The sequence below is a fragment of the Mixophyes fleayi genome, chromosome 5, assembly GCF_038048845.1.
Source record: "Mixophyes fleayi isolate aMixFle1 chromosome 5, aMixFle1.hap1, whole genome shotgun sequence".
NCBI classification, from domain to species: domain Eukaryota; kingdom Metazoa; phylum Chordata; class Amphibia; order Anura; family Limnodynastidae; genus Mixophyes; species Mixophyes fleayi.
In genome coordinates this window covers 99,814,327-99,834,024 of record NC_134406.1, presented here as the reverse complement: position 1 = coordinate 99,834,024, position 19,698 = coordinate 99,814,327, and the positions used below count along the sequence as shown (strand labels likewise).

The 19,698-nt window shown below is 37.9% G+C and overlaps 1 protein-coding gene across 1 annotated transcript; it reads right to left on the bottom strand.

Moving 5' to 3' along the window:
• Positions 1–14,005: 14,005 nt before the first annotated feature.
• LSM5 (LSM5 homolog, U6 small nuclear RNA and mRNA degradation associated) lies at positions 14,006–19,455 on the bottom strand. Its single transcript, XM_075212599.1, has 5 exons — positions 19,275–19,455; positions 19,013–19,108; positions 16,761–16,788; positions 16,214–16,286; positions 14,006–14,293 (listed from the first exon to the last, which is right to left on the bottom strand). Exons 1-5 carry the CDS (start codon positions 19,318–19,320, stop codon positions 14,261–14,263), a joined length of 276 nt encoding a protein of 91 aa, XP_075068700.1. The 5' UTR covers positions 19,321–19,455; the 3' UTR covers positions 14,006–14,260.
• Between the last annotated feature and the right edge of the window lie 243 nt (positions 19,456–19,698).

Genomic DNA, 19,698 nt, shown 5'->3' with positions numbered 1-19,698 from the left:
TCCGTAAAACTGCTCCATTCATGCTCAGGAATGGACTATACGCCAGTGAAAGCAAGTGTATGCAATTAGTGAGGGAAGGGGCATATATGCATGTAGGCAATGTAAAGTAAGGGCGTTCAATGGTTTAGCTCATGCACATTTGTCAGATTCAAGCCCTGGGCATCCCCGAGGCACGTGATTTTTAGCCGTATCCTTTGCACCAGCTACAGTGCTGTATTTTATATTTTTATATTTTTATTTTATATTGAACATATACATTGAGCGTATCCTGTAATGCATTGTGTCTATCTGCATACGGAAAGTGCCATAGAGGCAGAACATAGTTAGACCTGTACTCAATGAAAAACTTTTATTCGGATCCGTTTGAACTTGAATACGGGTGTACCTGCATGCAATTTCTGCCCAATTAAAAAAAATTGGTTCACTTTGCGTTCTTTAATGAATCAGGCCCACTATGTTGCAACAGCAGCCACAATTTCTTATTAAGTGGTATTATTATTTTTATCATTATCCTTTATAGGGCGCCACAAGATTTCTGCAGCGCTGTACAGAAAATAAACAGTGGACCATACAAGGTAAAACAGTACAGAACAATAAATGAATAATACCAAGACCCCAAAAACTCTAAGCATAGCTAGGGCAGTGAAGTTTTAGCAAAAGAATATGTATGGAGACAGGAGGGAAGAAGGCTCAGTTTGTAAGAGCTTACATACAAAAGGGAGGACAAACAGACAGCATGCACAATGAGGTGCTAGTTGCGGGGATCTAGCACAAGAGGAGTGAGTAACGGACAGGGGAAGAGAGAGGTGAGATCAAGCAGGGAGAGAGGGTTAGGTGGATGGCTGGTAGGCTTTGAGGAACAGATGAGTTTTAAGTGCCCGTTTGAAGGTGCACAGATTTGGGGACAGTCGGATAGAGCGTGGAAGGTCGTTTCAGTGGAGGGGGACGGTCACGGATTATAGCGTGGGTGAGGTGATCAGAGTGGAGGAGAGGCAGCGGTCATTGGCTGATCGCAGGGAACGGGAGGAAGTGTAAAAGGAGAGAAGGTTAAAGAATTATGGGGCAGTGGAGTGGTAGAGGGCCTAGTAGGTGATGGTGAGCAGTTTGAAAAGGATTCTGTAGGGAAAGGGGAGCCAGTGTAGGCCAAGGCAGAGAGGGGAGGCAGGGAAAGAGCGGTGTGAAAGGAAAATAAGTCTCATAGCTGCGTTGAATATAGAGCGAAGGGGGGCAAGGTGGGAGCAGGGTAGGCCGGTGAGGAGAAGATTACAGTAATCAAGACGGGAAATGATGAGTGCAAGAATAATGGTTTTGATGGCGTCATGAGATAGGAAGGGCCAGATGGAACACAAATGATGTGGCATAGAAGTGCGTCACTGGGTGCAGTAATACCAATGTGTATTATAATGCTATGCCCAAAAGCACTAAATGCAGGAAATTAATATTAAATGTTCCTTATGATGCAATGGAAAAGGATGTCATTGACAACCTGACTCTTGTTCCAGTGCTGGAGTCAGGGCAGGTACTACTGTGGACATTGGGCAGTAGTCAAATAATAGCCTGAATTATGTCGTTTTGAGGCTCTATTGTGGTCTGGGGCTGTATGTTGTGGATATAGAGCTGTTTATGATTGTCATGTAGCTTTGTGTACTAGGCAGTGTGTTTTGTATGATGGTCATTTGTGCTTAATGTGTACAGTACTTACTTTATTTTTCTATAATATGCATCCTAAATATTTACTTCATGGAGCACTAAGCAGTGGTCGAAGAGGGCTGTTATATTTACAAATGACCAACCCACTCACTAGGAATGACAGCTGCAAATGATCAGAGCAATTACAATGGAACTACCCTCTACCAGGAGCCATAACAAATGGCCAGCAAGGGAAACCACTTGTGATTGGATAGCGGAGAAGGCACATTCCAGTTACTGTCAGCCATTGCCATTTTACACCGTCTGACACCTTACACCTTCTTTGTATCATCTGCAAATATACATGCTTTCCTATGTAGATCACAAGCAATGAATACAATAAACAAATCAGGACCCATGACTATTCCATGTATCTATTGGTCATCAGTCCTTCCTGTGAGCTTACTCCAATTACAGTCATTAAGGAGAGCAATACAAAAAAAAGGAGTACATTTGATCCTGGACAAACCATGTTACAATGCAAGGGGTGCAAATTAGCTTGGTTTTTTTTGTAAGTTAAATACTGGCTGCTTTTTCATCTAGCATACAAATACTTGATAGCTTTTTTTTTACACTGAAATCTAAAGTTGATTTAGGACATGCTCTACCCCAACTATTATTCTGTCCGCACATTTTAAATTTACCTACCCCTCCAATGCAACATGGTTTTGCCAAGGTGCAAAGTTACTCCTTTTTTTGCTTTGCTCTCCTTAATCACTCAGGCCTTTATCAAAACCTTTATCTATTCTATTATGTTTTTTTATTATTTTCAATTCATTTCAGTTTTGTACTGAATTAGTTCTGGTAAACTGTATCAACTGTCTTGCTAAAATCCAAGTAAGTTATAACCACTGATCCATCCTCATCTATCCCTTTAGTTACTGAGTCACAAAATCCATTAGAGTTGTTCGTCAATATGTCCAAGGAGCAAATTCATTCTACCTTGCATCTTGTAGTATGTTTGACTAGTATGTATACCGTCTGGATCCATTGACTTATCTACTTTTGATCTTGAGAGTTCAAGTACAATAACACCTGTTCTGTAGTAAATATATTTGTTTCTAGAGTGTAGTAGTGTATATCTTCCCCCTCTAGTGTAGGCGACCCATTTATGACACCTTCTATTGGCATCTCAGTGATTGTTATGTAAATTACAGGTCCTCCCCATATGACTATTGTCCATATTCGCTATATAAAGTGACACATTTTATGATACACCTCTAACAAAAATGCCATTGTACATCTAATACCCATCAAACACTAAAATAATGAAAGGTTTCAGCCGTATCCCAAAACATGGAGGTCCTCAAGAAGCATGGTACTTAACTATTTAATGTTTTTCACATATTCTTTTGTGGTTTTTATTTCAATACATTTTTACTTCTCTCTTTTTAAAGTATTTAGCTGCTGTTTGGCCATCTGTTAAGCTGACTGTCCAAGTCCCTTTGCGTTTAATGTCTTTTTTAACTCATAAGAGAGGAGATGAGCATATTTGAGTCATTCCAATGAGACTGGAAAAATCATCCCTCCACAATCCCCTGAGATCATTGCCATAGCAAGAAGCTTTTTTTAGACACTCGTTTTACAAAGAACACTGCAATTATGTGGATTTAAACGAGATGTATTGCGCTTCAGATCTTGCTGTGCCATGAACTCCTCATGGGAATCATGACAGGGTGGAGAATACCAGGATGTGTCATTAAAGAAATAAAAATAGTAGCATGTTTAAATACAAAATAATTTACACAGGATCTTTGTCAAATGTTTACACTATCTTTTAACAAAGGTGTTATATGAAAACAGACAAGTAAGAAAATTATGTAACCAAGAGAATAATGATAAGCTCTAATGAATAAAATGTTAGGGACATTTATATAATAATCTCATTGAGTATGGTTTTAGATCAGGTCCTGTTTAGTGTTTAATGACCATACAGCAATGTAGCCAAGAAACTCATTGCAGACCCTGGCTAGAATCCCAATGTTAACTCCTTGTGACTTTGGACACATAACTTTGTCTCACTATGTCTGAGGCACCAAAAACTAGATTAAAAGCAAAGTAAAATAGTATGCACTATATAACAACTACAAAATAAGTAATGTGCTTGGGGACAATTTTTAAGATGCAGTTTTAAAAGGCACTATATATCTGTATTACTGTGTATTCTTTTTTTTTCTGTACTGCAGCTAATCACATAAAAATGATAATAACATCAGCATGAGGCCACAATCACCATCTGCACCTACAATAGCTACATTTAAGGATTAAGCTCAAACTAAAGCAGATAAAAAGCAGATGCTGTTGAGTAAACTGTGAGTAAACTACTCTAAAGAAAGAGCACAGAAAAATATTGTATTTCCACCCACATGCAGAGCTATATACACATCTAGATATAATCTACATTGTCCACTGGCCACCAGGGAATTCAATTGTAGAGTTTTGTCTTTTAATTAAGATTTTCAACTCTTTTTAACAGTACACATATAGTTAAACAAAATAGACAAACACAGCTCAAGTAAAACAAAACAAACTAAACTTTTATCCCAAAGTATATTATTACTTTGTCATATATTATTAAACATTTGTACTATCGATGCTGAAAATCAGTTCCATGGCTGCACAAGTTGGCTGGTTCCTGGATTTCGGTATAAAGTCATGCTGCATATGAACATTCTCACTGTATTGTTTCTGGCATATTCCACATGACTATACACCAGTGGACAGAAAAGTCCTGGACAGCTAGGCAAGTGTTTCCACTGACTCAACAGCCAATGACTGTGAAGCATACCTTGATCTGATCCACCTTGATCAAATTGAATTGTATTTTCTTGTAGAGTTTCTGGTACTGTGAAGAAATTGTTCATATCCCACCATATCATTCACCAAGGCCAACCATTTATGGAAATAGTGATTATCTCTTGCCATCCATGTTCTGGGTATGATGACCTTGACCAAAGCTATCAGGATAAACACATACCGGGATGCTGGATTTCTCAATCATATTTCCAGAGAAATCCCAACTATACATATTCTAATAGTTAAAAGAGGAAAATCAACCCCGTTCTACAAATACATTCCCCTACCACTGGCCAAAAGCTTTGAACCCCAAAGCTAACCCACAGTAAGTACCAAAAGAAGTCTATTGAAGTTCCACATTGAGGACACTTAGAATTGTTACTTCTTTCCATTTTATGTAATCTGTGAGTGATATACATTGTGCAGGATGTACAGTTGTATTTGTTTGAATGTAACACAGGATGTAGCTTTAGTACAACCCAACATAAGGTAACACATCTCATCTGCTACCTGAACAATGTCATCTTTCCATTTGCATCTCTGCCATAGAAGACCATCAGACACAACTTGAATATCGTATATAAGCATATAATGCTGTTTTTCAGAAGTAATACGTATGGGAGCAGAGCCGCTTAATTGTTCCTCCAGAACATGTCTTAGTTGGAAAAATAGTTACCATTAAGTCTTTTTTCTTGAAATCCTCCATACCAGCCATCACAATGAGATATATCCAAGAATTTGTAGGGATGAATACAATAGAACAGATCAGCCTTGTATGCTGCTTAATCAGGAATGTATTCAGTGGCTGTGTGGAGAACTTGTCTCCCAAACTTAGAGTCAATAGAGGATAAGACATCCAGACAATAATCACTAGCAAATGCATGGATAGATGTCAAGCTTCTTTGCAAAGCTCTGTTGCTGAAGCATGTGCCCTTCTTGCCCAAGATGTTGCTACTGCTCATGTTGAGTAGGCTCTCAGTGGTATGGAAATACAAACTCTTGAATAATAGGGTCCCTTGCTCCACAGTGTTTGCAATTCTCCAATCACCACTAGAAACACCGCCTTTAGTGTCATCCATCTCAGAGAAACCTCTTGTAGTGGTTTAAAGTGTATTCAGAGTGTTGAGAACTAAAGTGAGGTCACATGGAGCCACAAAGGACCAATTAGAGGGATTGCTCCTCACTACTTGTAAGAATCAAGTAATCAATTCCTCTGAAGCTAATTTGGTATCTAAGAAGACCTATAGCTTGATTATTGTTAAGGCAAATGCCTTACCAATTCTGTCCTGAAGGAAGTCAAGGACATGTGGAATAGTTGCTGAATTTGGACTAGATTTAGACTTACACCACGTAATAAACTCCTTTCAAACTCTGTAATAGATTATTGAAGATATCTTATTTCTTGCTTGTAAAATTCCATTGAATATTGAGCACTGGCTTCAATACTTCCCTATCAATGAGCACCTCCCACTCAATCTCCATGCTATTAAAACTAGTTGCTTTAGATTTGGATGAAGAATTGGTTCTTGGTGCAAGAGATCATGAAATGGTAGAGGCCATAGTTGACATCTTCCAGGTTACCAGAAACCACTGACGACAAGGCCAAAATGGAAGGAATGCTATCACTTCTGTTTTCTATTTTTTAAACTTAAGTGTGGCTGGATCACTTCTAAATAACTTATTGTATAAATTTATTTAAAGGTAACAGCGCATGGTAAATTTAAAGAGGCAATAGCTTTAAAGGCAAGTTTTGCTTTTAAAGTCATTGCCACTTTAAATTTACCATGCAAAGTTGTTGGATATCAGCGATTTGGAAAAATCGCTATTTGATACATTTACCCTTTGGGCTCATTACATTCTGATTAAAAGAATATATTGTCTATCCTTTCTAATACCTACAGGTCTCTAGATAAGACTGGTACCCCATATGTAGAGCTGCCTGATAGATAGATATGCAACTATAACTTTTTAGGCAATACTTTATTCATTTTTCAAACATGAGAGAAGTGCATTGTAAAGGGCCCAAAAATAAGGTAATGTATAGCACTTAGAAATCTAGACAACCTATTGCATGAAACAAGGATTCAATTATCTCTCTAACCAAAGCCTGAAATGCACAATAGTTTCCAGAAGGTGGCATGAGAGCTGAAAATAATATCATTTGCATGTATTTACTAAATTAAGGTTAGAAAAACAGGGAAAAAAGGGATTATAATACCTTTCTGAATAGCTGCAGTTCTCCTGAATAGAATGATATCTCATATGTATGGGTTGACTTGGTATATAGGGGGTACCAGGAGAACACATATGCACCAAACACTTTGTATTTAATATGTAATTCTTCATCTGGTTATCAGGATTTATCAGAAGAACATAAATAAACAGGACTCCTTTGTGTGGGAACAGCAATCCCTCTCTTGTGTAACAGCCCCCTTCATACAAATTTATGTACCTCCACATATTTCACAAATGGGAGGGTCAGAAATCGAGTTTTTTATTAAAGAGTCATGAGCTTCCCCCTTGTCTTTACATAAATATTTTGGGATTTTGTGTTTGATTATCACTATTGATCAGCAGACAAGAAATAAAAATGGACACTTTAGCTTAAAACAAGTTTCACCTTTTTTAAGCAATGTAGGGTGGGTGGTAGGATTGTGTCTCTAAAAGAGCCACCTGTTTTAGTTAAATAAAATACATTTTAATTTCTTAAAAAACAATAAAGGCAATATTGAAACGGCTGTGCCCTCATTTGAAAGAGGGGACTGCCCTCATTAAGATGAATGTGTCTCTTCTTGGCTCCCCAATTGATACTCCGATAAACTCTCTGTGCAAATCAAACCAGCCAGATGTTTGTTCTTTCTACCAATACTGGATACCAGCAAGAACTTGATGTTCCTCTTTCTGTATTACTCTATATAGTCAAGTTTACCTGGTTGCTTGTTTATTTATTTGTACAACTGTTGCTGTTCAGGTCTCTGGTATTTGTTATTGCTTTTGAATATTGTATTTAAAAACATAAATAAATTTCTGTAAAAAAAAGAAGGTGCCTCTATTTATTTTGGAGCCTGGGTTCAGATCTGATCTCTTTTGTACCCCCCCCCCCCCTCCTTCTCATACCTACTTTAATGTTAGAAAATTGCCAGCTGTTCAAAATCAATCATTTAACAGAAAGACTGTCTTATGAAAGAAGGGACTTTCCCTTTCCAATGTACAGTACAGTGCCCGCAAGTGTTTCTGAGCCGTTATAAGGGAGATTGAGGCTCTGAAACAGCCTCCTTCTTTCCCTGGTATTTTTAGTTCTTGTTGCCTAGTGGCTTATGTGCGTGCACATGAACACATGATGCTGCAGTGGGCATCCTGCTGCAGCAGAAACCCACTGATCATGGGGATAGTGACTGGTGGAGTTTCTTTTTTAACCCCTTAACTGCAGGATGAGTGTAATTCGATCTTCACAGTTATGGAGTGCATATAGTGGGCATCAAGGGTTAAAAAAAAATATACAGGAATATACAGAATTATTATTAAACAGTATTGTGATTTTATATTAAATAGTATGAAAATGTATTCACATGTAAATATACCAAAGATTGATCCATATAAATAGAAATAAAACACTAATATGTATAACATACCAAGTAAGAATACACATAGGGAAATGTTCAAATATTTGTCCACTAATCTCTCAATTCTCAGAGTTGAGGTTTGTAATTTTCATGACTTGGTTTGACTGCTGATAATAAATGGACAGATGAACTTAGACCTGCCTAACAACAGCATCCTGGAAGGTGGAAAAAGTAACCAGGCTATAAGCCATGTGGGACCATGGTTGGGAATGAATTACCAGCCCACTAGAGGAAGGAAACTCTCTTCACATAATGCATAGCTGTTTTACATGCTTGTCATGTTTGCTGTAACAAAAATACATTTAGCAATGGTTTCATTAACAACATCCCCTGCTTGATGAGTAATTAGTATGCATAGTAGTGTCATGCAAGCATTAATTAGGTTAATTAGCACCAGTATGTTCCTCTGCTACTGTATCAACACTATCAAATATAAAATAAAAGTTGATCCTGCTCATGCAGAAATGATATGTCACAGGAGGATCTCTACCCTTCTGATTGCAAGATTAAAAATATTGGCACAATATTTAACAGCTCTTTTGCAGGGCCGTCACTCGGGGGACAAGAATAGATGTTGCGGGTCTCAGCATTAGGAGGGGCCCACCCCAGGTTCATCATCATCACCATTTATTTATATAGCACCACTAATTCTGCAGTGCTGTATAGAGAACTCATTCACATCAGTCCCTGCCCCATTGGAGCTTACAGTCTAAATTCCCTAACATACACACACACATAGAGAGAGAGACTAGGGTCAAGTTGATAGCAGCAGTTTTTTTTGAGTGTGGGAGGAAACCGGAGCACCTGGAGGAAACCCACTCTAACACGGGGAGAACATACACACTCCACACAGATAAGGCCATGATCGGGAATCAAACTCATGACCCGAGTGCTGTGAGGCAGAAGTGCGAACCAGGTTGCAGAGGCAGTGGTGGAATCCTCGCAAGTGCATAGCACTGGGGCTTCTTACAGGGTCTGCCAGCCCACATGTATTCTTTTGTTTATTCCTAAAGTATGTGACTGTACATTATTGTTTTTGAGATGGCTGTACTTAAGGTAACCGAACTGAAACGACAGCAGCAGCAGTGTGCAACAGGAGCATAGAGACCACAGGGTTTGGTTGCAGATGCAGCAACTTCATTGGGTAATGTCTTCCGAATGTAGTTTTCTCTGGGCCTACTACACTACCAGACATTTGTGTAGCAAGATTTATTATTTTTTTTTAAATAAAGTGCCAGAAATCAATCAATAAAATACTAGTGTGATTATTTTGCAGCGGGCAGCAAAATATTTTGTCCCACCACTAATTCTGAAATAAGGAAAAAATATAATGCACTATTTACAGAATCTTGTGGCTATGTATTGTAATTATGCTGTGCATACCATATTCTTATGTTGCAGTGATATCAGTTTTATGAGACATAAATATGATTTTATGTTCAATCAAGTCATATACAGGACAGCAAAAGATTAAGAAACTGCAAAACAAAAAAAATGCCTGTGGTTGAATTAAAAGAATAATAAAACATTTAATTGGGTCTGACACAGAAAGTGATTTAAAAGGTCCATTAAGCCTAACATTTTCCTTTGAGTTACTTGTACAGTTAACAAAATACATACATTTCAGTGTCTTCTCTTAAGTGAAAATATTTACGGTTCAGCGCAATTAGTACATGGCTAAGGCTTAAACAGAGTAGCTTGTGACAGATATCTAATGAACAGTTTAGCTGTGAATATTTTGGGATAGTTTACAAAAAAAACAAACAGTTGGGTCAGGCTGCAATCTTCATTGCAAATAATTGTACTCCATCTGTATACTTTATTCACTTGGGTAGTATATAAACAACAGGCAAGAACTGTAGTGAACGATATATCAATGAGCAACGTTGAGCCAAAAAAGGCTCAACATACAGTATTCTGCTACACATTTCATTTTAAACATAAGCACAAAGTTTCCAAAATGACATGGCAAATGCTTGGACTGGTTTCCTCTGCAGAAGTCTGCCTAGCGTATCTTGTGTAAATCAGCTCTGCGCATGCTCAAACAGACCTTACACCAACAAACGCAATTGCATGCAACTCATGCCTGCACGCAAATGACAGTTACGACAGCCTACAACTTGAGGGTTGAAATGGGCGACAGAAGGGGCGGACTACCATAGGCAGTGTACAGGAAGGTCGCTCCAATGCAGATGCGGCCAATTTAAGTCCTGGGTTTGTCATACCAAGCAGCATTGCACCGGTTAAACGGCAGATATAAGTGCCAACTAATAGTGATGACTGACATGGCTTACTTTCTTTTAAAAACTACACGTGTACCGCTAGCTAGCACAGAGACTATAAAAACGCAGTGTACATACCAGTACGCATTGAAAGCATCTTGATTTATGTATTGAATGCTAACAAAAAATTATTTGAAAACCCATATTCATATTAATGATTATACGGTTATTATACGATAAACTATTCTCACATAAAATTTCTTATTTTAAGTCTTCGCACCTTCTTTGGGTAGATTATCACTAAGCACCTGACAAAGTTTTACATTTTTCTGCTTTTGATAATAATCAGAAACAAATTGCAAAAGACTTTAAAATTTCTAAGAGAGGACATTTGTTTTTTCTTTTTGAGCATATTGAGCAGCTGGATAACTGCTACTCAAGTATTCCATCCTCTTGTGCTAGTTTGTACTTTTGTATTTTGGTATAACATCAATCCAGCTGCACTCTTGCAGATTATTGTTGTATTTTTAACAATTCAATAGATTTTCAGCTATAACAAAAAAAGCAATTATTTTAAACGCAAAACAACTGTGAGCTGCTCTTTTCTTTTTACAGGTCTAGAGCATGTTATGCATGCATAGTTGTAGGATTATTACACTTCAAAAACACAAATTTATTCGTCTTAAGTTATCTGCTTTTAAAGGAAAGTTCGGTCAACTTGGCTTATATTACTATTGTGCTTTATTTATAGAGTACCGATATACTTATCAGCACTATACGATAAGTGAGCATTATACAGCAACATACTTAGCCAATTTAGGCAGAAACCACAAATAACCCATATACAGAGGTGAGTGGGATGGTGGATGACATACAAACATTGTCTATTTGACCCCCCCCCGTCACCATCCTTACATAGTTTAGGAATCTTTATTTTTAGGACAAGGTTAGTTTCCATAAGTATCTCAGTTGAACTGAATTTTACAATTTGTCTTAAGTTATGTCTTTAATAGCAAAGGAAAGTTTTTCTTAATCATTTTACCCTTATTAGAACAGAAAAAAAAAAGAAGCATATGTTTAACTCTCATAAGCTAATTTATACTACCTACCTCTAAGCTGTCATAATATATTTTAACCAAAACACCCCAAACACAGCTTTGCTTATAAGCGAATTATTAAACAAAGAGAATATTTTAAAATTGTAATTTTAAAGCAGCCTTTAAACCCTCCAAAACCCATATTATGATATGTAACACGGTATTGTGTATGATGGGAAAGTTGTTGTGTACAATTATTAAGTTGCACAATATGGGACAGATTCAATTAGCGGCAATGTTCCTCGGAACATCGGAGCTGTGCACTTTTGCTGATACAACGGTAGGAATCTCTGCTCATTTTTCAGGTGCAAGGAAAAATGAGCAGAGATTTTTAGTCAAAGTCTCTACCGCGAAGTGTGTCTGGAATGTCAGCAAGACACTTTGCGGCTAATTGAATCCACCCTATGGTTCTTACAGGTATTATTATACCAGGAACTTGGCTGTCAATGTAGCCAGAAGTGACCTAGATGCTCTGCTCTTGTGTTGAACAGTCAGATCTTAACCAATTTGGCCACCTACATGTGTGGCTAAATTTAACACTAATCCTGTTAGGATTCAAGTTTGTTTTTTTTAAAATTTAATATTAAATTATATAAAAGCTTTTTTCACTCTTCCAAAACAGAAAATGTAAAGTTAAATTTAAAACAGAGGTAACAGTTTTCTCAATTTTATTTTTTTATATGAACAGATTATAATTTAATGCAAATTGTATGTTATTTATGCTACATTAGAACAGATAGGTTCTACTGGTATCGCATTTTAATCAATATTTGTATTTTATGGGCATCACATGGTTGAAACAGGAACAAAAGAATATGCCTTGCCAAAACTACTTTCTTGCAGTTAGTGAAACCCTAGAATTTGGTCTCAACTTCTCCCATTAACAGGTAAACAAAAGCTATCAGTTAGCTTCAGCATAAGTCTACAAATTCCAAAATCAAATACATGAAGGTCTACAAGAATAAGGAAACCAATGAATGTTTTTGAAGGATACAAAATGCTTATTCATATTGTTAACACATGCATTTTGGGTTCGGTGGTCATCTCTTCCTGCATTGACTGAATAATCTTATCTGCACCCTACTGGAAGATTTAAGTGCTAAACCATTTATCAGCCTAGCAATATCATGTACAGCAGAAGTTATCAGGAGCTGCTTACTGTGCCAGGTCCCCACAGAACTGGAAAATATACAAACAAAAACCAAAAAAGCAAGACGTATATATCTAAAATATAAATGTCTAGTGGCGTGTGTTAGTCTGTGTAAAAAATAAAACCAAGCTGCAGCGCCACCTGCTGGGCGGAGTTATACACTGACCTACTAAATTCTTAGTGTGTGTGGGGAAAAAAATTCAGAAAGGGCTGAAATTTGGTATACTAATATACTGTTTATAATGATTTTAAAAAAATATATATATATATATTTCTTGAAGGAGAAGTGACAGTTGGGAGTGGTTGGTGGTTGCCGGGGGTGACAGTGGGGAGTGGTTGGTGGTTGAGGCCTGGGCTATGGCCCAAATGCATGACTAGAACCTTTTTAACACCTTAAGTAGCTTGATTTGACTAGAATGCATGAGTATCATGCACGGGTTAACATATATATATATATATATATATATATATATCTCTAATATATAAATGCTTAGTGGCGTCTGTGTGTGTGAAAAAAAAACAAACAAGTTGCAGCACCACCTGCTGGACAGAGTTATACACTGACCTACTAAATTCTTAGGGGCATATTCAATTAGCTTTTGGATTCGCGGTAACGCGCGTTGCCGCGAAAAGTGCACGTTCTTGCGGGTATTACGGTACCGCATTAACGCGGATTTTCGTTCGCAACCCTATGGGCTGCGAACGAAAATCCACGTTATTGCGGTACCGTGTATTACGTTTCGCGGCTGTTCCGGCGCGTTACCGCGAATCCAAAAGCTAATTGAATATGCCCCTCAGTGTGTGTGGGGAAAAAAATTCAAAAAGGGCTGAAATTTGGTAGGGCTCAAACTCATTTTCGTGAGGTAATTTTACCTCATGAACACACATATGTAGAGGCGTGTAGAGGCGTGCGTTAGTGTGTGTGTGTGGGGAAAAAAAATATTTTCTCAGAAAGGGCTCATCCAATTGACCTGAAATTTGGTATACTGACATTATTTGACAAAAAAATTAGAATAGTCAAGTCAGTTAACTTCCATCATCCCCCCTTCCCCCCGTGGGAGGGGTAGTAAAGGCTAAATTTACGAGTTGAGGGGTCAAACTCATTTTCATGAGGTCATTTTACCTCATGAACACACATTAAAAAGGCCCCTTGCGTCGGGAAGTAACGATCTTCCCCTGAGGAGGCCTGGGCTAGGCCCAAATGCATGACAAGAACCTTTTTAAGACCTTAATTATCTTGATTTGACTAGAATGCATGAGTATCATGCACGGGTTAACACATATATATATATATATATATATATATATATACACATATATTTATTCTTTTTTCTACGGATAACCTCAAAATATGTTGAGTGTGCAACATTCCTAATGTTGCTAAGTATTCTATTATCTGGTTTATAAATTGCCAGGCTGACAAATATGAACTGTGTGTGGTCACTTGGGAAACATTTATTTTCATAAAAAAACCTTTAATTTAGAAACATAATTTTCAATACAGCCACAGTGTGTATAGTAAAAAAGAAAATATACATATAATCCTAGAACACTCCAGTATGAAAGAAAAGAACAAATATTTCTTTTTCGACCACATCAGCCTTCACTTCATTGATATGAAGTCTAATAAACAAAAATATATAGAAAGTGGATGTGCTGGATTGTTGTGACTTCACAATCAATTTATACTTCAGGACCTTCACCTCCAGGTACTAGCTATAGAGAAAAGAAAAAAACAGTGTAAATATGGAGTTAAGTTATGACTGACGTTAAATAGATGTACAACAGTTTCTATAATTTAAAGCAACACAAAAAAAATGTTTTAGCAACAAAATCTGAATATGGATTCTTTGACATTCCAATGACTTAATTAATGTTCTTAAACCTTCTGAAAATGTTATTCTATACACGTTGTGATGGGTCTGCAATAAGGTTCTCACAGGTACCAAACCAGGAGCCATCAGTAGTAACCCATGCTTCAAATGATGTAGGCAAATGACACAGCTCCTGGTCATCCTAACATCTCTGTACAATATGCAATAAAATGTGACGCCTAAGGGATTGTTATAGTTTAATTTGGCAAGACATTTTGCTGCAACATTTAGTGCAGATTGGGCTAAGTTAAGCAATTTAACTTGGAATTACTCAGTGCAGGTCTGGCCAACCTATGGCTCTCCAGGTGCTGTGAAGCTACTAGCTCTGTCAGCCGATAGCCGACAGGACATGCTGGGACTTGTAGCCATATGTTAGGGACTTGATTTATATATTATATTTATAGGTAACAATGTCAATAAACAGTAAAAGGTTACCCAAAAGCAGATATGGGTACACCAATGTATTTTAAAAACAGATCTTAACTGATGTATTTATAGTACTGCATCAGTCATATTATTACACTTTTGGATTTATGTAGATACACATGTATTTTAACAGATAACTTCTTATGCTGCTCTTAGCAAATTGTAGCAGACAGGTATGACTGGGACATTAGTTTGCTTAAGGCTTCCGTATATGCCAACAACAGTTTGTAGTGAGTCAGTCAATCAAGTTCTGACACAGACAGTGACAGCTTTATATGCAGGTCTACCTCCAGCAGCCAGAGGGATTTCCATCTTGTGATGTATAACAAAGACAAGCATTTTGATTGGCTGGAGGAGGCAGATCCTAGCCAGATATGAAAAGTTCTGCCATTGTAGAGACAACAAACAGTTCTGTCTGACTGTACAAGCTTCCACACCAGGTAGAAGCAAGCTGCTGGGCACTGCATGTATGTGGGCCCAGACTTCATTCACATTGAAGAAAGATGTATAATGTACAATCTGATTTTTTTTTTAGTCCTTTTCAGTAAATCCCTCTTGTGGAACCAGGTACCCCAGTCAGACACCGATGAATAGGGCCATAGCAATCAGAGTCTCTCTTTCATTTCTTATACAATTTCCATATATACAGTTTACCATGGAACAGTAATCAGTGTGCCCTAAAAATTGATAATTTTTAGAACAACATCCCTTTAATGTAGTAAAGGGCAATGTGAAACAGCTGGAAGATCACATGTGCGGCCATCCAGCCTTCAAAAGGGAGGCACAGAGGAAGGAGGTAGCGCACAGTGCACTATAGCATCCTCTGGGTATTTCGCGTGACCTTCCTGCACTGTGCAGAGGTCACATTATAAGGAATTCATCTTCCCCAGTTCTGATAAAATTGGGAGCAGCTAGCTGGAGTGCTCGCAGGCAAATGGTCAGCGGACCACTGGTGGCCCACTTGTTGCCGCTCTCTGCTTTAATGACAAAAATACTAATATTGCACAAGAGCATTCACAACATTAGGTTTCTTTCATCTATTATTGATTGGCTTGTATGTGTACTACTGCAACTTTACTATACACATTGCTAATTGTGTCTGCAATGGATTAAGGCAGGTTCATAGTGCAGCTTTGCGCATACACTAAGGTAATGGAAAGCAACAACTTAACAGCATTAAATAAATACATGGCTAAAAAGCATAGAAGGTAACTAGGGGAAAAAAAGCAAAGTAGTAACGTACAAATAAATTAAATCCAACTGCGACATTTATATAAAAAAAAAAAGATTTTTAGATAATTAGACGTTCATAGATTGACAATTTCTTGCGTCTTACCATGGTTATATTGTTTCCATTTAGCAGGATTTGATCTAGCTTTGTAATTCGCCTTCCCTCAGGTGTGATCTCACTAAAGTGCAAAAATGTAACAAGCCAATACACAAGTCAATAGAAAACACAAGCATTTTATCGGCTGGACTATTTTAACACCTGAAGAGCACATTATATTTTCATATGCATTATAGTGTGCTACAGTGGTATGTTAAATAACACTGCACAATATGTAACTGATCAAACCCCTTAATTAGCTTTCAAGACGCTCTTTTTATAGACCTTCATGGGTGGACCTCCTCAAGGACTCTCGGCAAACTAGCTTCAAGTTTTGTGTGGAGTGCACACAAATACCGAATCACATTTCTAGTCTTTCAGTAGCACCAAAAGTTTATGTTCTGAGGATTCTGCTATGTGGAAGCAGTTAGGATAATCACTTCTAATATAAAAAGTAACTGCTAACAATACTTTTTTATCCAAACTAATTAATTGTTTGCATCTGATTAATTTAGGCTAGATAAAGATTAAGTGCTAGTTATTAAAATGTACTTACAATTCTGTGACATCCTCCAGTACCATATCTGTACAGTAAAGTAAAGGATAACACAACAACAACTTACTTGTGAAAGGCATAAAAAAAAACAAAGGCAATACTGATAGCATTTTACTTTGTAAACCTGTTGCAGTACAAAATATATGGTTTTCTTTGAAAAGTAGGAAGCCTTACAAACCTTACTTATCCAATGATACTAGACTTGCATTTACATAAGGCTAGGTACACACTGCAAGCATGTTATCTATAACAATTTTACCAATGACTAGAAAAAACAAAATTGTTTTTTTTTTTCCAGAAGACTTTGGGGCAGATTGGACTAGCCGTGGGGTGACGTGATGTGTTGCTGCTGACTGTTCAGGAGTTTTTTCTAAAATCTCCACTCATTTTCCCTCCCGTCCCATAGAGTTGCAAGGGAAAATGAGTGGAAAAAAGGTATATGTGTAGGATGACCCCACTTGTCCTTAGCACTGAATGGATTAGCATGGCACATCAAATATAAATGTAGGAACTTTAACCGCTATAAACTTGGACTGCAGCTGTTTTGAACTAGCAGTAAGCACTGCACACAGGCTCGATCTGTGATTGTTTTATATTTGATAAGTATGCCTGATGGACCAGCAACTTGTAACTGCAATGAACTGTTGAAAAGGTTAACAACCTTTTAAGTTTGTTTAGACACAGCTACTCTCACACAGTGATAAATAGATGTGTTAGTCACTAGTGGGCAAAAAAGCATGAATAACCAGTGTACTGGTCATATTAGTTCTGATATACTAAATAAAGCTCAATGCAATTTTAAGAATTGTCCACTTATGCCACCATAAAGCAGAATTAACTGACTGTCATCATTCCAGTTATAAGAATACAGATTATAAATTAAACGAAATGTGAATATAGAACTACAGTGCATAATGACAAAGCAAAACGCAAAGATTTTATCTTTGAGACTTGCAGCCATGCAAAACATGTTTTGCACAAATCTGCACCAGAACTTCGCACATCTCTAGCTTTCAGCTTGCGCACTATATAGAAATTTTTGGTATGCTCACAAATGACAAAGGCTTAGTATTTACACACATTTGAATGGCAGAGCACTGGAAAACCTCTGTAGAAATTTGGACAGTGCATGTGCCCATCAGAAAATATCCTACTCCAGGGGTCGGTAAATTTTTTCTGCAAGTGCGTCGGCTAAAAAAATTTTTCAAGGCCAGGTGTGTGCCAATTTGTACACAGTTTCTGTTTTGCCCTCAGAATTGCGCCCCTGGTTCCTGTTATCCCTCATACTCACCTCTGGATTTAGCATCTTTCGTTCCACAGGAGCTGCATCACTAAAGCAGACTAAGATAATTGAAACAGAGCTGCTGCGCATGCTCCATTTCAGCCATCTTCGGCTTCTTTAGTTGAGAGCTGCAGGGCTCCTGCATGCCAGACAAAAGTTGTCCGCGTGTTAGGGTTGCCGACCCTGTCCTAGTCTAATAAATTAAACATTCTGAAATTGCTCACACACTACCACAAATTCAACATTAATGAGAACTATGTTCTGGTGATACAATTCTGCTGCCAGCAAGTCAGTATGCTTACACAAATCATCCCTCAAACAGGTTTCAGCAACTTATTAACTTCCTTTCACCCAACAAGGGGCGGCAGAACACAGTGTAAGGAAGGAGGGCACTATGCATTCCCAGCTTGTCTACGGACCCTGTAATTACCGACATGGTCAGTGAGGAGCTAGAAGACTGAAGAAAGAAAGAGTAAGATAAGAAGAAAAGAAAACAGTCATAGAAAGGCAAGTAAAGAACTTAGGGGGCTACAAAGTGGTGATGATGATGGAGGAGGGGCAACCTGTGAATTTTTTAGTGAGAGGAAATAATAGGAGCAGGAGGAGCAAGAGAAGCAGAATTTGAGCAATGAGGAGAGCAGGTAGGAAGCTAGAGAGGGGGTTATGTGCAATTGAGATATGGGAGCAGAGAAAGGAAACAGATAATAATAAGATAAAAGGGTAACATTGAAGATATAAGTGAGACTTCAGGGAGAGGTGGTGATACAGTGTAAAGACTTACATAATTTAATGTTTTATGTTGTACTATATAGTGTTAAAATGAATCTAAAATGCATTTCACTATCAAAACTTTCTGTGGGCCCGGGTTGGCCTCCTGTCCTTCATTTCAAAGTGAAAGTTTCATACCAGCACTTTTAAATTTTCACTTTGTCTATGTAATATTTTTTTTTTTCTTGATAGTAAAGGATACTAACAAAGTCATCAAATCCTAAAAGGGTGCCGACAATTTCTTTGTCACTCTTCATCACAATGTGAATGCGGGATCCTATACATTTATCCACCAGCTCTGTGAAAATACAAATACACAGTTAAGGCTGAAACAGGTCAGATCTAGACAGCATGCGACTTGCCAGCTACTATAAAACTACACGTCCCAGCATACCACTGGCATGGCAGCTAGAGCGCCGCTTATTAAGACTAGTGAGAGCATGGCACGACCAGGACACACATACCCAGCGGAAGTAGTTGAGATGGGTTGGTGGTTGCGTTAGCCGCCATCTTAGCTGACACTTTCTTCCCTGATTACTTTAGGTTGAATCCCGATATACCCTTTTCGTAATTGTCCGCCTCCTCGCACCTTGTACAATCGAGCGCCGATAGGACCAAGCACGCATGCGCAGTAACAAGATGTCAGACTATACTAATCAATAGGAAGACAGAATGACGGGGAAAGTGGGCGGGGTTTGAGCAGCACGTGACGTAATATGCCCGGCATACGCGCCACATAGAAGCAGTGAGCTTGAGTGTGACACTATTATAGATGTATTGTATAATGGTACATCTGAATGAGCATTCAAATGGCTGAAGGGGGACATTTAATATTAGGTATAAAAAGGCACATGGGTAACTGTGCTCACCTGTACGGAAGTCATTCAA

Bases quoted from the DNA above. Each gene is read 5' to 3' on its own strand.
- LSM5 (XM_075212599.1), bottom strand. From the start codon at position 19,320: ATGGCGGCTAACGCAACCACCAACCCATCTCAACTACTTCCGCTGG. The intron at 19,109-19,274 runs GTATGTGTGTCC...GTATTTTCACAG, and splicing joins ATCTCAACTACTTCCGCTGG to AGCTGGTGGATAAATGTATA. The intron at 14,294-16,213 runs GTAAGACGCAAG...TTTTCTCTATAG, and splicing joins ATGGAAACAATATAACCATG to CTAGTACCTGGAGGTGAAGG.